The sequence below is a fragment of the Papilio polytes genome, unplaced genomic scaffold (genome assembly GCF_000836215.1).
Source record: "Papilio polytes unplaced genomic scaffold, Ppol_1.0 DF824269.1, whole genome shotgun sequence".
NCBI classification, from domain to species: Eukaryota; Metazoa; Arthropoda; class Insecta; order Lepidoptera; family Papilionidae; genus Papilio; species Papilio polytes.
The window spans coordinates 88,534-104,096 of NW_013524935.1; the positions used below are offsets into that span (position 1 = coordinate 88,534).

The window sequence follows — 15,563 nt, forward strand, 5'->3', positions numbered from 1 at the left end:
ATTTTGACTTCAGTATTTTATTTTTTTTCGTGTTATCATATATTTAAATCGAAAGCACGAACAAGACTGTAGTTATAAATAGTGTATTTCCTTGAACTTGTTAAGAATAACATATTTATTGGCAGAGCATAAGAGCAGGCACATCTTTGACTAAAATATCGCACAATAGTTGTGCGATTGTCGATTGTTTTGCATAAAATTCAACTGTTAAGTTGCACAATTAATATCGAATAGTATGCGCCTCCATTGGCTTATAGGTATCCAAGCGACTAAACAGTTGTGCGATAGTTTGGTCAAATGTGTGCGCGGCGATCTGCAACTATTTTGTAATGTAACATAGTTATATTAAACTGGTTTACATTATCATTGTTGTCTGACGGATTATTAATTACAATGTTAAATATTTAATAATAGTAATTAATAATAATTAATGTCTGTAATAATACAGACGTCTATAAAAACATGAAACACATAATTGCGATCATTATCTTGAAAAACCGCTTGAATACTAGTAATTAAGACGAATTAAAAACTAGAGGTTACATCTTCGTCTTCGGATAGCTATTTACCTATCTTTACCTATGTGGTAGAATAAAATACCACGCATGATATGCGACGAAATAATCCTAAGTAGGGTTGGCGACAGGCGGCTGGCGGCAAAAAATAGTGCCGAATACAAAAGTAGGTTTTTAGAGGAAGTTGAGAGTAGCCCCAGTAGTAGAGAAGGTAAGGAGTAAAAGGTTAGCATGGTATGGGCATGTTATGAGGAGGGATGAATCGCATGTAATAAGGAGAATGTTAGTTATGAGTGTGGAAAGGTACAGGTAGAGGTAGACCTAGAAAGAGATGGATGGATTGTGTAAAAGGTGACATGATCAAAAAGGGAGTGATGACTGAGATGACGTAAGATAGAGTTATGTAGAGGACAAAAACCTGTTGCGCCACTACGGGAGTAGGATAAGGAGATGATGAGGATGTTATGCGATGAAACGTTGGGGACATAAACCAGAAAGTGTAAAATAATGTGGATGGGTACAAAGGTAGAGGTAGACCGAAGAAAGTATGGATGGATTGTGTAAAAGAGGATATGTTTAAGAAAAGATTGGATTCAGATATGACGGCTGATAGAGATGTATGGAAGAGCAGCACATACTGTTCCGAACTTTCGTAAGGGATAAGGGCAAGTGGTAGAATAAAATACAGATCCGTTTAGCTGTTTTGGAGTTACGTAATAAAACAATAAACTGTGTCGTTTCTAATACTACTAGCTTACACCCGTGGCTCAATTTGCGCGGAAATAGAAAAAACTCAGTAAGTACCCTATGTATTCTTTCAAACTATTTTCTACATCTATGCCAAATTTCATCGACATCCGTTCAGTAGTTTAGATTACAAACTCTATCAAACATCCATAAAAACAATAGCATCATAGTAATATTATAAATGCGAAAGTTTAGATGGATGTTTATTAGAGTTTGTAGCCTAAACGGCTGAACGGATCTGGATGAAATTTAGCATAGATGTAGAGCATAGTCGGGAAGAACACACAGGCTACTCACCTTTGTTTCTTTTTAATTCCACGCAGACGGAGTCGCGAGCGAAAGCTAATTTATAATGTAAGTAAAAAGAAATTGCGTCTAAGAATATAGATGGTCCGCTTTTATATTTTTTTAGTAGTGATTTATAAAAAAGATCTCAAATCTCACGAGAATAAATAGTAACAAGTCATCAAAATTACATTTTTATCATCGTTTAACAGTGGTAGAGCCCGCTTTAACATCTTCGCACGAATGGGCCGGCTTGCCCGGTGTAATACCACGACCACACAGAAAACAGGCGTGAAGTGGAAGCAATTCCGCGTTTCGTCTGATGAGTGTGGTGCCGGAGGCCTAATTTTAGTCTCTTTCCATTTCCACCCTTTTCTTAAGAGGAAAGGATGGGAAGAAAAGTGGATTTGACGGTGAGGAGACGCATAGGAAGGGGAAATGTCCTCTTTATGTGCATCTCTTCCTCCGTCAGTTAAGGGTAGGCAGCGCATCTGCAATTGCGGATGTTTGTGGGCAGCGGTCGCTTTCCATTTCGGTGGAATTAGATGGCCACTTGCTCGTTTGCCACCTTATATTATAAAAAAAATAAATAAATAAAAAAGAATCTCAAATCTCACGAGAATAAATAGTAACAAGTCATCAAAATTACATGTTCATCGTCCTTGTTCACAAAACTAGTATGTAATGTAATTAAATCACAGAGCTAAAACAAAATTATAACCCATTCTATACAATCGGCTGAAGGCCGAAACGTAGTATTGTCACCATGCGATTGTAAACTTCGCCTGCTATTATTTTGACTAGGAATTTTTGAACTATAGGAATTAACAATTTTAAGGTAACAAGTTTAATTTTTTTTTTCCTTTACTAGCGGCTTTAGACGTCAAAAACATATTATAGTAGTAGTGCCCGCTTTAACATGTTAGCACTGCAGGGCCGGCACGCCCCCAGTAATACCACAACCACACAGAAGTCAGGCGTGAAATGGAAGCAATTCCGTGTTTCGTCTGATGAGTGTGGTGCCGGAGGCCTAATTTAAGTCCCTTTCTCTTTACCACCCTTTTCTTATAAGGAGAGGTTGGGAAGAGGAAGTGGATTTGACGGTAGAGGAGATGCATAGGAAGGGGAAATATCCTCTTTCTGTGCGTCTCCTCCTCCGTAGTATAAGGGTAGGCAACGCATCTGCAATTGCGGATGTCTATGGGCAGCGGTCGCTTCGCCATTTTGGCGATTTGAGGGGGCCGCTTGCTCGTTTGCCACCTTATGTTATAAAAAAATAGTATCCACGGTCACCACGTAAGTAAGCTAAAGGCATGTTTTGTTAAGTGGTGCTTATGAAACTACCACTATCGCACAACTCTTTAGTCTTGCTTTGATTTCTAAGCTGATATGGAGGTGATCACTACTCGTTTTTTAATTTTGCAACTAAGCAGTTGAATTGGCTGCGAAACAATCGACAATCGCACAACAATTGTGCGATTGCCTGCTCTGAGACAATGCTATCGCTAATAGTTCTGTAACAAAATATGTAAAACATGGACATAGAAAATGACACAAAAGACATGACAAGGTCAATACAAACAAGGATCTTGTGACCCTCTTTTGATAGGAGGATGCTAGTGTAGGTATAATTTAAACTTATACCCAGCGGGTCAGTAAACTATATCGCACTATACGAACAGCCATAACATTGTTTTGTTTTTTATTTGCATCTAGCTTTCGCCCGCGACTCCGTCCGCGCGAAATTTAAAAAAAAAAACAAAAGCAAGTATCCTATGCGGTCTTCCAGACTATCCTCTACATCTATGTCAAATTTCATCGAAATCCCTTCAGCCGTTTAGTCTACAAACTCTAACAAACATTCATCCATCTATCCATCCTTCCATCCATCCATCTAAACTTTCGCATTTATAATATGAGATTAACATTATTTTTAAATGAATCCAAATTGAAGAGGTTCTCAAATCGTTTGTTTTTTTAAATGTGTACAACGGTCTGGGAAATCGTTTTTTTTGTTTCTCATAAATAAATGACAATTGAATTTCAAGTAAAATCGCTATAACGTAAATGGAAGGATGGATGTTTGTTAAAGTTTGTAGCCAGAACGGCTGAATGAATCTGGATGAAATTTGGTGTATAGAGTATAGTTGCGAAGAAAATATAGGCTAGTTGCTTTAGTTTTCTTTTAATTCCGCGTGGACGGAGTCAGGAGATGAACTCTCTCGGGTCAGATGTCCTTTCCCTGAAATGAAAGTCGTAATCATCATGTTAGGGGTACGAGAATGCGGCATAGAGCCGCTTAAAAATACATCTGGACCACTTATGACATATTCGCTTCCGCCTGTGATTCATCTTTAAAGTTATATGAATAAGGACGCGATACAAAACATTTTATCCGCCGCCGTGAGTATTACAAGACGCATGTGCAAGTGCTCTGCTCCGTTTTAACATTAAATAGTGCTGTGATGATTGCATTCGATATTTAAGATTGTAAATTGTAAGTATCATTTCTTGTAATTATGTGCTAATTTTAAAACATTTTAATATAAATTTCTAATTAAGAATTAAGGAAGTTTTCGTATCGTAATTATTGTATAAGATTTATGCACATTTATAGGGTTGTACCCAGAAAAATCTTGTAAAATTATCGATGTTTATACCAGTATTATTTTTGCAAATTTTCGTGTTAACTCTGACGCTGGGAATGGGAAAAATAGAGAAATGTTTCATATAAGTGTTTCCCTATTGGAAACTCATAGGTACAGATACACAATCTGAAAACATCTTTACCCTCCTTATAGTCGGGCAAAAGTATATGTTTTTTTTAAATATAAAATTTTGACAATCAAACTTATTAGACTTAACTTTGTGATGCTTTATTTTTTTTGGAATCTTTGAATATTCCAAGTCTACTTTTTGACCGACTTCCCAAAAGAAGGAGGTATTCAATTCGTCGGTATATTTTTTATTTTTTTTTTATTTTTGTTATAATTTAGATTTCTGAATAGATTTCATGTTTTACATTTTTACGTATTAAAACAAGTTTCCGCGAATATGGATTGATGTTAGATTTTTAACACATTACAATATTTATTTTTAGCATAATTCCGTATAAATTAGGCGGGTTTTTGCATAACATCTAACATATCGAATCTTACTAATATTATAAACACGAAAGTTTAGATGGATGGATGTTTGTAGTTTGTAGCCAAAATTGCTGAACGGATCTCGATGAAATTTGGCACAGATGTAGAGCATAGTCTGGAAGAACACATAAGCTACTTGGTTTTGTTTATTTTTTTAATTCAACGTGGTCGGAGTCGCGAGTGAAAGCTAGTACTGGTCAAAGTTGCGAAGAAGCTAAGATATGAATAAATCTATTTAATTTATGGAAATCCATAAAACCTCCATACATCCAAACTTTCACATTCATATGAGTAAGATGTTGAATGAAGTTTCAGCAAAATGCCGTCAGAAGTTATTTCGGAGTTTCCTATAGAAGATGAGTACAAGAAGAAAACGGGTATCACACCTCAAGATATTGCAGAACTTCGCAAATGGCTCGACACACAACCTCATCTCCCTGGAAAGTACATCACAGGTTAGTTAATACAATGTCAGTACTGTCAGTAATCTATACTTCTATACTAATATAATAAAGCGTAAACACACACAACTTTGTGGCGTATGTCAGTAATCACAGCATATTTTTGCATAATTCTTACTTTAATAAAAAGCCCTACACTTTTCACATTAAACTTAGGGGGTAAATATTTTGGATATAAACCCATGTGGGAAAGAGAACATAAGTTGCTGCCAACATCAAGGAAGCAAGCTTGCCATGCTTTGTCATCATGTCATGTAATTTTGACATTTGCAATTGATAATTTGACACATGTAAACAATAAAATAAAGTTTTTATAATTCCATGCTGATGAAGCCACACGAGAACAGCTAGTAGTTTATAATAGAAATAGATGGATTAGTTAATTTGACTCCTAACTACAACTACCAATTGCCAGTCAGAGCCAAAATGGCAAAAATGTAATAAGCACAAAATACCATGTCTTATAGCCTCCATTTATAGATGTCAGTGGTATATTAACTTATTAAAACTTTTATGAGACATTATACTATAATAATAAAATATAGCCTATGTTACTCACTGTTGACGTAGCTTATTAATGGTGAAAGAATTTTTGATATCGGCCCAGTAGTTTTTGAGTTCTTTCAATACATAAAAAAATACAAATCTTTCCTCTTTATAATGTTAGTAATAATTAACAGTGGTAGTGCCCGCTTTAACATCTTAGCACTGTAGGGCTGGCACGCCCGGTGTAATACCACGACGACACCGAAGACAGGCGTGAAATGGAAGCAATTCCGCGTTTTGTCTGATGAGTGGCACCACACTAACAGGCCTAACTTAAGTCCCTTTCTCTTTACCACCCTTTTCTTATAAGGAAAGGATGGGAAGGGGAAGTGGATTTGACAGAGGAGTAACATAGGAAGAGGAATATCCTCTTTATGTGCATCTCCTCCTCTGTCGGATAACAGCGGTCGCTTCGCTATTTTGGATGAGGTGGCCGCTTGCTCGTTTGCCACCTTATGTTATAAAAAAAAATCACGCAGTGTAAACACATTTAGTGGTATAAATAAAAATATCGTGACATTCTTATCTGTACTGATCTAATATATCTATTTTAGTTATGCAGTTTCTTCCTTGTTGAATCTTGTATAATTGTAAGACCTTGATATTTTACTTATCAACAAAAACTTATGCACAAACCGGATTATTTCGAAACTAGCTGTTGCTCGTGACTTTGCCCACGTGAAATTAAAAAATTAATAAAAAAATGTACCCTATGTCACACACAGATAAATTACCTTTCTAACGGTGTGAGAAATTTTAACATCGGCCCATTAGTTTTTGAGTTATTTCAATACATACAAAATAACAATTCTTTTCTTAGTAAAGGTAATTTGAATATTTAAAGAGTTTTTTTAGAGTCCAAAGTCGCATTAGAGCGAGCCTACACCTTCGACTTAATTATAACATAACTGTTGTGCGATTGTCGATTGTTTCGCAGCCAATTCAACTGTTTAGTTGCACAACTAAAAATCGAATAGTGCACCTATATAAGCGCATAGTAATCAAAGCGGGACTAAACAGTTGTGCGATGGTATAGTCAAGGCGTGCGCCCGCTCTGTTTTTTTCCTGTGTCATTTAAAACGCTTTATTAATGTTTTTTATATGCCATTGCACATCGCGGATTAATTTTAGTTTCATTTATTATTTGTGGTAAGAATTACATTATTTAATTCGACCTAATTATCATTTAACCTTGAAAATGTATCGTAGCCTTTTTTCCTTATATGTAAATAGCAACTTATACGATTAATTAGACATAAATAGGAATACCGATAATTTATAAAGTTGTTATATAGCTAAAAAGAAGCGAAACGGAACCAAGGCAAAGCTAATTTATACTAATACGAGCTATTGCCTGCGACTTCGTCCGCGTGGTATTAGAAAACATACGAACAATATAAATAACAAAAAGCTACGTATCCCTCGGGAACCGGACACCTCGGGGGTAAAGCTTATCCCATGTATACTCCAGACTTTGTTTTACATCTGTGCCAAATTTCAATAAGATTTGTTGAACCGTTGCAGAATGATCGAGTGAACATTAAAAAACTAAATTAGTGAATCCCACGGGAACCGTAACTTATCCCGGGATAATAAGTAGCGTATGTGTTCTTCCAGACTATACTCTAAACCTGTGCCAAATTTCATGGAGATCCGTTCAGCCGTTTAGGCTACAAACGCTAACAAACATCCATCCATCCATCCATCCATTTAACTTTCGCATTTACAATATTAGTAAGATTATAAAGAGGAAAGATTTGTATTTTTGTATGTATTGAAATAACTCAAAAAGTACTGGGCCGATTTCAAAAATTCTTTCACATATAAAAAGCTATGTTTTCAGTGAGTAACATAGGCTATATTTTTTATTTAGGCCTGGGAAAATTGCGAGCAACAGCCAATATGAAGCTTAAGTGGATTTGGTTGGTTACAGAACAAAATACATAATAAAAAAGAAACATTCTTGGTTTATAAACATCGTGTAACGTGGTACTAATTATTCTAACCACTAATAGCCTGTCTATTACGGTGACAAGACAAGACACATAATTGACATTTAGAATGACTAATTTGCGGTACAATTACATAGGACATAAACATAGGAACATAACCAAGTTGTTTTCAATATTAATATTATTAGTATATTGTTGCTAAATTATTACATACATGTAAAAACTGATAAGTAATCTAACATAGTTGCCAAAATTGTGTCTGATGGCATTACTTAATCTATGACGACTCTAGGGTTGTCACGAATAGGGCTGCCAACTATCCACAAATGTAGAAGAATAATGGAAGAACCGGGGTTTGTCTTCATGTACTATTTTCGTTTTAGATTTAGACCTTATCCTAGCGTATCACTGCTGCGACAGAAGTTCTGGTGTGACCAAACAGGTGCTGGACCTGCACTACACGTTGCGTACTCTCTTCACCACGTACTTCAAAGATCGGAAAGTTGAAGATGTGGACCTTACTATGCGAAGCATGTAAGACGGACACAGATTTTTTCTATCTATACTATTATAATAAAGCGTAAACACACACTTCTTTGTTGCCTAAGATGTCAGCAATTACAGCATATTTTTGAATAATTCTTTATTTTGATAAAAATCCTTAAACTTACGTCACGCTTTAGGCTTTATACTTTTACGCCATTAAACTTAGGGGGTAAATATTTTGGATAAAAATCCTAATGTGGGGAAGAGAACATAAGTTGCTGCCAACATTATTTAAGGAGCAAGGTTGCCATGGTTTGTCATCGTAATGTCATTTTAACATTTGCAATTGATAATTTGACACATGTAAACAATAAAATTACATTTTCATAATTTTATGCGAATGAAGTCGTACAGGAACAGCTAGTACGAAATAGTGATAGATGCCCTCTGAATTTATGTATTTTCTTTAAATTCAGTACCAACATTACAAACTGAAGTTGGCTTTGCTTGAAGGTTGGCGTTTTTAAGGTTTGACGGCTGTCAACTTACCGTCTTGATTAGTGATGTACCAGTAAATCGTAAATTTTGTCAGTTTAGATTTGAAATTTAATGTTTATGTTTTAAAGTATCATATTGCAGAGATGGTATTTTAAAAACTACTGTAATTATCTAAAATAATACTACCTAGAAAAATGTACTATGCATGTTCTAATTTCAGACTAATGACCCTACTGGACACGCGTTCACGAGATGGATCAGCGATTTGGTTTACTCATTTCATGGATCCTGATCCTAAGATTTTTAATTTCGGGCAAGCTATTAAGTAAGTTCAGTGACAGTTTTAGCGTTAATAGCGCATTGGGCGAGATTTTTACGCCGCATATTTAGTACTATTTATGAAGGAGAGCTTTTGAGGCTGTACAATTCGCAAATGTAACGTTTAAATCCAGCTATATCTTATGCTGTCTTCTAATTATATAGCATTCGTTTTAGTACGAAGTATTATTACAAAAAGTCAAAAACTATATTCGCTATACCTTAGAAAAGGTAGAAGACAATGCATCGTGGATAGTTTTAACCGTGTACTATTTTTTCACAGAACTGTCCTCATGTTGCTAGACCTGTGGCAGTACGAGCAAGGAACCTGGCCTGGCTTTATTATTGTTATAGACTTCGAGCATATGAGTCTGGGGCATCTCGCCAAACTGGATCTTCTCAACATCCAACAGTTCTTGTACTATCTACAGGTAATAGGTTCTATATGATGCTTTAATCGTGTTTTATTGAGTAACAAAACAAACGCTCAGAGTTAAGATACATTGGACGATAATAATTTGCGGTATAAAAATATGGAGTAACATTTCAGACAGTAAAAATGAAAGTAAATAATTTAGCCTAGTGTTAATATTCAGTAAAATGATTATCAGCACATTGAAATTCAATAACCCCGTTTACAGTGTAATTAATGATAACAAATTAGCATTTAAAATGTATTCAACGCGTTATTTTATCCTTATTTTGAGTATACTGGATGACAAATGCTTGTTACATTCGCTGTACATAAACAATTCTAAAATGAGTTTCGAAAACAAAGTCGTCATCGTAACGGGTGCAAGTTCTGGAATCGGAGCAGCTACAGCTATCCTTTTCTCCAAAGAGAAAGCTAACGTAACCCTTGTAGGACGGAACGTGACAAAGCTAGCAAAAGTAGCTGCTCTTTGTATCACGAAGCATCTAATCGTGTGTGCAGACATTTCCAATGAAGATGAAGTAAAAAGTATCGTCGAACAAACTCTCAAAGAATTCGGCAAGATTGATATACTGGTAAATAACGCGGGGATAATGAAAAGTGGAACAATCAGAATGGGAGATATTCTAAACGCGTTTGATGACGTGATGGCTACGAATACACGCGCTGCTATACATCTGACATGTTTGTGCACAGATCACTTGATTGCTAGCAAGGGTAATGTCGTAAATGTGTCTAGTGTAGCAGGTAAAGTGTTATTGTCACCATCAGGCATGCTTGCCTATGGCATCTCAAAGGCTGCATTGAACTTATTCAGCCAAGGTGCAGCTGTAGAATTGAGCGAGCATGGAGTTAGAGTGAATTCAGTCAGTCCCGGACCAGTTGTAACAGATATAATACTAAACTCAGTGGGCGTTGATACTACAGTTACCTGGAAGGATTTAGAAGATATTACACTTCTCCAAAGAGTAAGTGAACCGGATGAGATAGCGGAACTTATAGTTTACCTCGCGAGTGACAAATCGAGGGGCATCACTGGCTCAAACTTCGTTTCTGATAACGGATGTATGCTAAAACGTTAATTTAAAATAAAACTATGCCATGTGAAGTTTTCTTTTTATTTTCTCAAAGAATGCCGTGTTTTTTTATAACTGAATAAAACTCGTTAATAAGGAAGCATTTAAGGCTAAAATACAAATTCGCTATCCTTGAAAATAATTTAACCATTTAAAATAGTTAGTCTTTTTGCACGCAAAACTTTTGAGATTGCATTTACGATATAGCTTTTTATTACTCGGTTCAGGTTTTAAAAACATTTTTTAGTTTTATGGCACTCAACCGCTATTTCATAAAAGTCACGCGCAATTCCTTCCACAGCAATGATTGCTGAGCAATGTACCGCTAAAAAAAATGTAATCCGTAATATTTAGTGTTCAAGTCAGTTTTATTTAAATTTCAGGAAGCAATTTTAGTTAAACTTAAAGGCTTACACTTCATCAACGCGCCATCATTCATAGACAAAATATTGCTGATGATGAGGCCTTTCATGAAGAAGGAACTCATGGACATCCTCTGCGTGCATCAAGTCGGTTCAACGACGCTGGATAAATACATACCGATGACAGCGTTACCGTCCGACGCGGGCGGCAGTTGCAAGACTACCAAGGAATATCACGGTACATTCATACAAGTACAACGGCCTTTCAAAATTTTAGATGAAAACAAATGGTTATTAAATATTAAATTTTGATGAAAAACCATCGTAGACATTTTTGCGAACATCTTAAAAATCATCCGGAGAACGGTTTACCGATTCGTTTTAAACGGAACTATGTCTGATTGATTCACATCACTAGTTGCACATTGACAGATGTCAATTATATCAATGTTGCCAATGCTACGATTAAGGCATAGTAGATTCTATTGTTTTTCTTTAGTAAATCCACTTTTTAAATAGTACTGTCTTTCCACTGATCTTTTTTCTTACTAACACGATTTTTTTACGCTATGTACATATCCGGGTAAAAATTTTCATGGGCAACACTGTTGTTTTGAATTCTTATTTTTTTTTTTTTTAGAAGCGGTAATTTCGAAAATGATCGCTAATAAAGAATACTTCATAGCAGAGAATAATAAGCGAGCGGTGGAGGCGCTGCGGCCCGGCAAGCCTAAAACTATACCAGACATTTTCGGTGGCGTAGAAGGATCATTTAAAAAACTTGACATTGATTAATAACTATAAATATACAGGTTTTTTGGAAAATGTTTCTGTAATATTAAGATATTCTCAAGCTAATTGTAAAAATACATGCTTTGGCAATGTTATTTCCAGTATGACATATGTATCAACACAAAATACATTAATAAAGTTTTCGTTTTTTAATTTTTTTTAAAATTGTAAACACATAGATCTGAATAAAGGGTGACTTAAAGGAAAATAAAACGATTATAATTTTCTTACGCCATATATTTCACAGAAATACAGACGTCAGTCAAGTTACTCTTATACCAAAATTGGAATAAAAACCGCGTGCGCCGCACAACTGTGGACAAAAATAATTCTGTTACAACAGTACAAGGCAGAGCTGGGCAATTTAATATGGCGAACAAAATTGATTATGCACAGTTCACACTTGGCCAGTACAGTTGGACAATAGTTTTCAATAACTGGACTGTCAATTATCAGATATAGTGTAAAGGGGCACCAGTAAATCTATACAATCTAAGATTGTAACATTCTAACTGTGCTGGCCAATGAACACATATATTTGAAATATTTTTTCTTTGCACATCTTTTCTTATCCAGTGCAAGCATGGCCATGCTATGGCAGTTCATAATTTTTGACTTAGTAACAACTATGGGCATGTCACTTGAAGGCAGACACTCCCGTTTCGTCACATACAATATTGTCAACTTTTTCCTGGCATTTGTATTTCTCTGTGACAGTAGATCCATACCAGCTATATTTCACTGGCATGTATTTCCTTTAGATAAACTTACCATTATAAAAATATTTAGTCAAAAAGACCGAAGCCCATATCCTCATCGTCTGATTCGGATTCCTCCTTCTTGGCCTCTTTCTCTTCTGTAAAGATAATTTGTATTAGTATTGAGAAGTAACTGTTTATAGAAATATTATTACAATGTGACCTCAGAATTGAATTGTTACCATCATGGTCTCTCAGTCGAAAGATGGTGTATTTCTTAATCATCATAAACATAAATGGAGTTTAGTTTTGTAAATAACAAAAATGCTAGGTTTCTTTTATTGTCTATACTAATATTAAAAATTGGAAGATTTGTATTTTTGGATTTTTGAATGTATTCGATTCAAATTAAAACTACTGGGCCATCAAACATTCTTCACACCATTAGAAAGGCAATTTATCCGTAACAATATTCTTATTTCCCAAGTGCAAAGCTGTGAGCAACAGTATTATAAAGAGGAAAGATTTATATTCTTATATGTATAGTACTAACTTAAAAACTACTGGGCCAATTTCAAAAATGAAGACATGTAACATTCAAACTCAAAAACTACTTGATCAATTTTATAAAACCTATCACAATTAGAAATCTAAAGTATTGAATAATAATAATAACTCATTTAAATATAACATAGATACTGAGCAAAATAACTAATATTATAACTAGATTTTTTAATAGCGCAGTTGGTCCATACAAAAGCTAGTTTAATATGTTCCCAATCTTAACAATTCATATGTAAAAGCTATACAGCTATACTTTATGGATAATATCAGGTAACCCATGGATACATACCCTTCTTCTCCTCAGCTGCGGGGGCAGCGGCAGCAGGTGCTCCGGCAGCTACCGCAACACCACCACCTACTGGCATGGATGACAGCTTCTCGCGGCCTGAAATAACAGATACATTGTAATACAAACTTAAACAGAATTGCTTCTATGTAGTGTTGTGATGTTCTCAGTACAAATATTTACAGCAAGATCCTTCAGACGAAAGATGGTTAAGTTTAAAATCATCATAATTCATTTGTACTTAGTAAAAATGAAAGATTATTATAAAATTTGTAAATTAACCAAACACAAAATTTGCAAAGCATTTAATTTACATAAGGCTATGTCATATTCATATTGATAAAGCAGATATGAAATATCTAGAAAAATATAAGAATCTCACCTTGCGCAACAAGCTCGTCAACACTCTTGCCATTGAGCTCGGAGATGACCTTCTTAAGTTTCTCCGAGTCAGCCTCAATGCCCACAGAGCTGAGGATTTTCTCCACATCAGCGGCGGCCGGGGAGGCCTTACCGCCCAGCACGGCTAACAGGTACGCGGCCACGTAACGCATTCTGAAATTCAGAGAAATACAAACTGTTATAGTGGCAAAAGTAGAGATCGATGTATAGGATTGTCAGTTATGAAGATTGTTAGTGGTATAGAAGATTTACTATGAAAGAAAAGACCTAGGTGATAAATATAAAAGTTTTAATGTTACATGATTCGCGCCATTTGTTATAGGAATGTTACACACAATTTGGGGGAACTAACAACCTTTAGAGAATAATTGTTGATCTGTACGCAGTACTTTCCACGTGTATTACTGAGACTTAAGGACGACTGGACAAACAATCTGTATTAGTTTTATGCATTAAACTAAAATTACTATTAAATTATATATAAGTTTAAAATTATCATGTTTTGACTTTTACTTGAAAATAGTAAAATTAACCGTGTAAGATTGATTGGTAAAACAAATATTACAATTCATGCGGTAATAACTAAAAATAACCTAACCTGTACCGCTATATGCCGACTAAATTGTACACGGAATAGATAGATAACCAAAATTACAGTACAAAAAACATCAATTGGCGCCTAATTAATAAAACACACGTGTTATTATTATTTACAGTAAAAGATATCAATACTCGAGTATTAGTCCGTTTAATATATATCCACTTGAATCCTAAATATTACGAGGTATAAGCACACGGATATAAATTCAATACACTAAATACTCACTGTAAATCACATTTAAATATTTATTTCAATTAAATTCACTTACTTTTAAGTCGTAACGACACGAAACGTGTTATGCCTAAAATTGATGGAAACTCGAAAGAACTGTCAAGAACAAGAACTCAAGAATGACAGCTTTTTTAACTTTGTCTGTGTTGCCAGTGTGACATTTACGTTTCTTTACTTTGTCACCTTCTTTTCCACATTTTCGGTTTTGAAAATTATTTCTTATTTTAATATCTTAGGTTTAGAGTTTGAAACAGAAGATTTTTTTTTTATTTTAAATAAAAATATTTTAAAAGGGTTCATCAAGAACAGACAGCGACATCTGTTATCATTAATATATATTTGAAGTATGTCGACAACGTTCATGTACTAATTATACTCACTAGATGTCACTTTTTTAGATTAGGAATATTTATCGACGAATACACAAACCGTTTTTGGGTCCAAATCTAAATTCATCAAAAGTTTTTCTAAACCAGTGGAATAATCTGTTTTAACAGTATTGCTACTTTGAAAACCAACTGATTCAAGATTTTCAAAATTGTACATTCTCACAATTTGAAATAATGTCAAAAGTAGCTAATATTTGAACTTAGTTTAGGTTAAATATACCAAAATCGATTTTATTAATCAATCTACAATAGCGTATATAAAATGTGCTTGCTTATATACATTGTATAATTATTCAACAAGGGTAAAACAAAATTAATATCAACGCACAAATGTATTACGTTTCCGAATGAATCACAAACAGAGGCAGTTCGGATAAAATATTTCAAGCGCGAGTAATGTACTATGAGTAGGGTGACCATGATTTTGCGTTAAAATTTATACCAGTTTGACACGGATTCATTTAAAACGATTTCCTTCAATTTTTAAGTATTTTCGTTTAATTGTAAAAAAAATACGTTCGGAATTTTATGATACCAATACGTTTTCAGCACCATCGTATTTTTAATTAGTTTTTAAATAATGTATCGTGTTATTTCTAAGAACAATTAAACAATAAAGGATCTCGCTTTCTTCTATTCCGAAGTTTAATGTTAAAAGATTACTGCTCAACTTTTTAATCTATGCGATTATGGCAACCCTACACCAAAACGTTCTCGACCCGGTTATTGATGCAAGCAAATTAATCTTGCGGTCCACAGATAGCATCTGAGCCTG

General features: G+C 34.8%; 3 protein-coding genes across 3 annotated transcripts; 2 read left to right on the forward strand and 1 right to left on the reverse strand.

Moving 5' to 3' along the window:
* The first annotated feature begins 3,821 nt into the window (after positions 1–3,821).
* LOC106108341 (clavesin-1-like) lies at positions 3,822–11,765 on the forward strand. The gene is made up of 7 exons (XM_013289496.1): positions 3,822–4,044; positions 5,003–5,148; positions 8,036–8,186; positions 8,857–8,961; positions 9,238–9,385; positions 10,847–11,063; positions 11,466–11,765. Exons 2-7 carry the CDS (start codon positions 5,013–5,015, stop codon positions 11,618–11,620), a joined length of 912 nt encoding a protein of 303 aa, XP_013144950.1. The 5' UTR covers positions 3,822–4,044; positions 5,003–5,012; the 3' UTR covers positions 11,621–11,765.
* On the forward strand, positions 9,600–10,555 carry LOC106108352 (uncharacterized oxidoreductase SSP0419-like). The gene has a single exon (XM_013289508.1). It carries the CDS (start codon positions 9,627–9,629, stop codon positions 10,467–10,469), a length of 843 nt encoding a protein of 280 aa, XP_013144962.1. The 5' UTR covers positions 9,600–9,626; the 3' UTR covers positions 10,470–10,555.
* A 73-nt stretch (positions 11,766–11,838) lies between the features above and the next one.
* LOC106108361 (60S acidic ribosomal protein P2) lies at positions 11,839–14,544 on the reverse strand. The gene is made up of 5 exons (XM_013289520.1): positions 14,437–14,544; positions 13,548–13,720; positions 13,169–13,264; positions 12,389–12,473; positions 11,839–11,930 (listed from the first exon to the last, which is right to left on the reverse strand). The coding sequence occupies exons 2-4, from the start codon at positions 13,717–13,719 to the stop codon at positions 12,403–12,405; spliced, it is 339 nt and encodes a 112-aa protein (XP_013144974.1). The 5' UTR covers position 13,720; positions 14,437–14,544; the 3' UTR covers positions 11,839–11,930; positions 12,389–12,402.
* Between the last annotated feature and the right edge of the window lie 1,019 nt (positions 14,545–15,563).

Coding starts and splice junctions, on each gene's coding strand:
- LOC106108352 (XM_013289508.1), top strand. CDS start 9,627: ATGTATTCAACGCGTTATTTTATCCTTATTTTGAGTATACTGGATGAC.
- LOC106108341 (XM_013289496.1), top strand. CDS start 5,013: ATGCCGTCAGAAGTTATTTCGGAGTTTCCTATAGAAGATGAGTACAAG. Junction 5,149..8,035: donor CCCTGGAAAGTACATCACAG/GTTAGTTAATAC, acceptor TTTTCGTTTTAG/ATTTAGACCTTATCCTAGCG. Junction 9,386..10,846: donor AGTTCTTGTACTATCTACAG/GTAATAGGTTCT, acceptor TTTAAATTTCAG/GAAGCAATTTTAGTTAAACT.
- LOC106108361 (XM_013289520.1), bottom strand. CDS start 13,719: ATGCGTTACGTGGCCGCGTACCTGTTAGCCGTGCTGGGCGGTAAGGCC. Junction 13,265..13,547: donor TGACGAGCTTGTTGCGCAAG/GTGAGATTCTTA, acceptor CTGTTATTTCAG/GCCGCGAGAAGCTGTCATCC. Junction 12,474..13,168: donor CGCAGCTGAGGAGAAGAAGG/GTATGTATCCAT, acceptor TTATCTTTACAG/AAGAGAAAGAGGCCAAGAAG.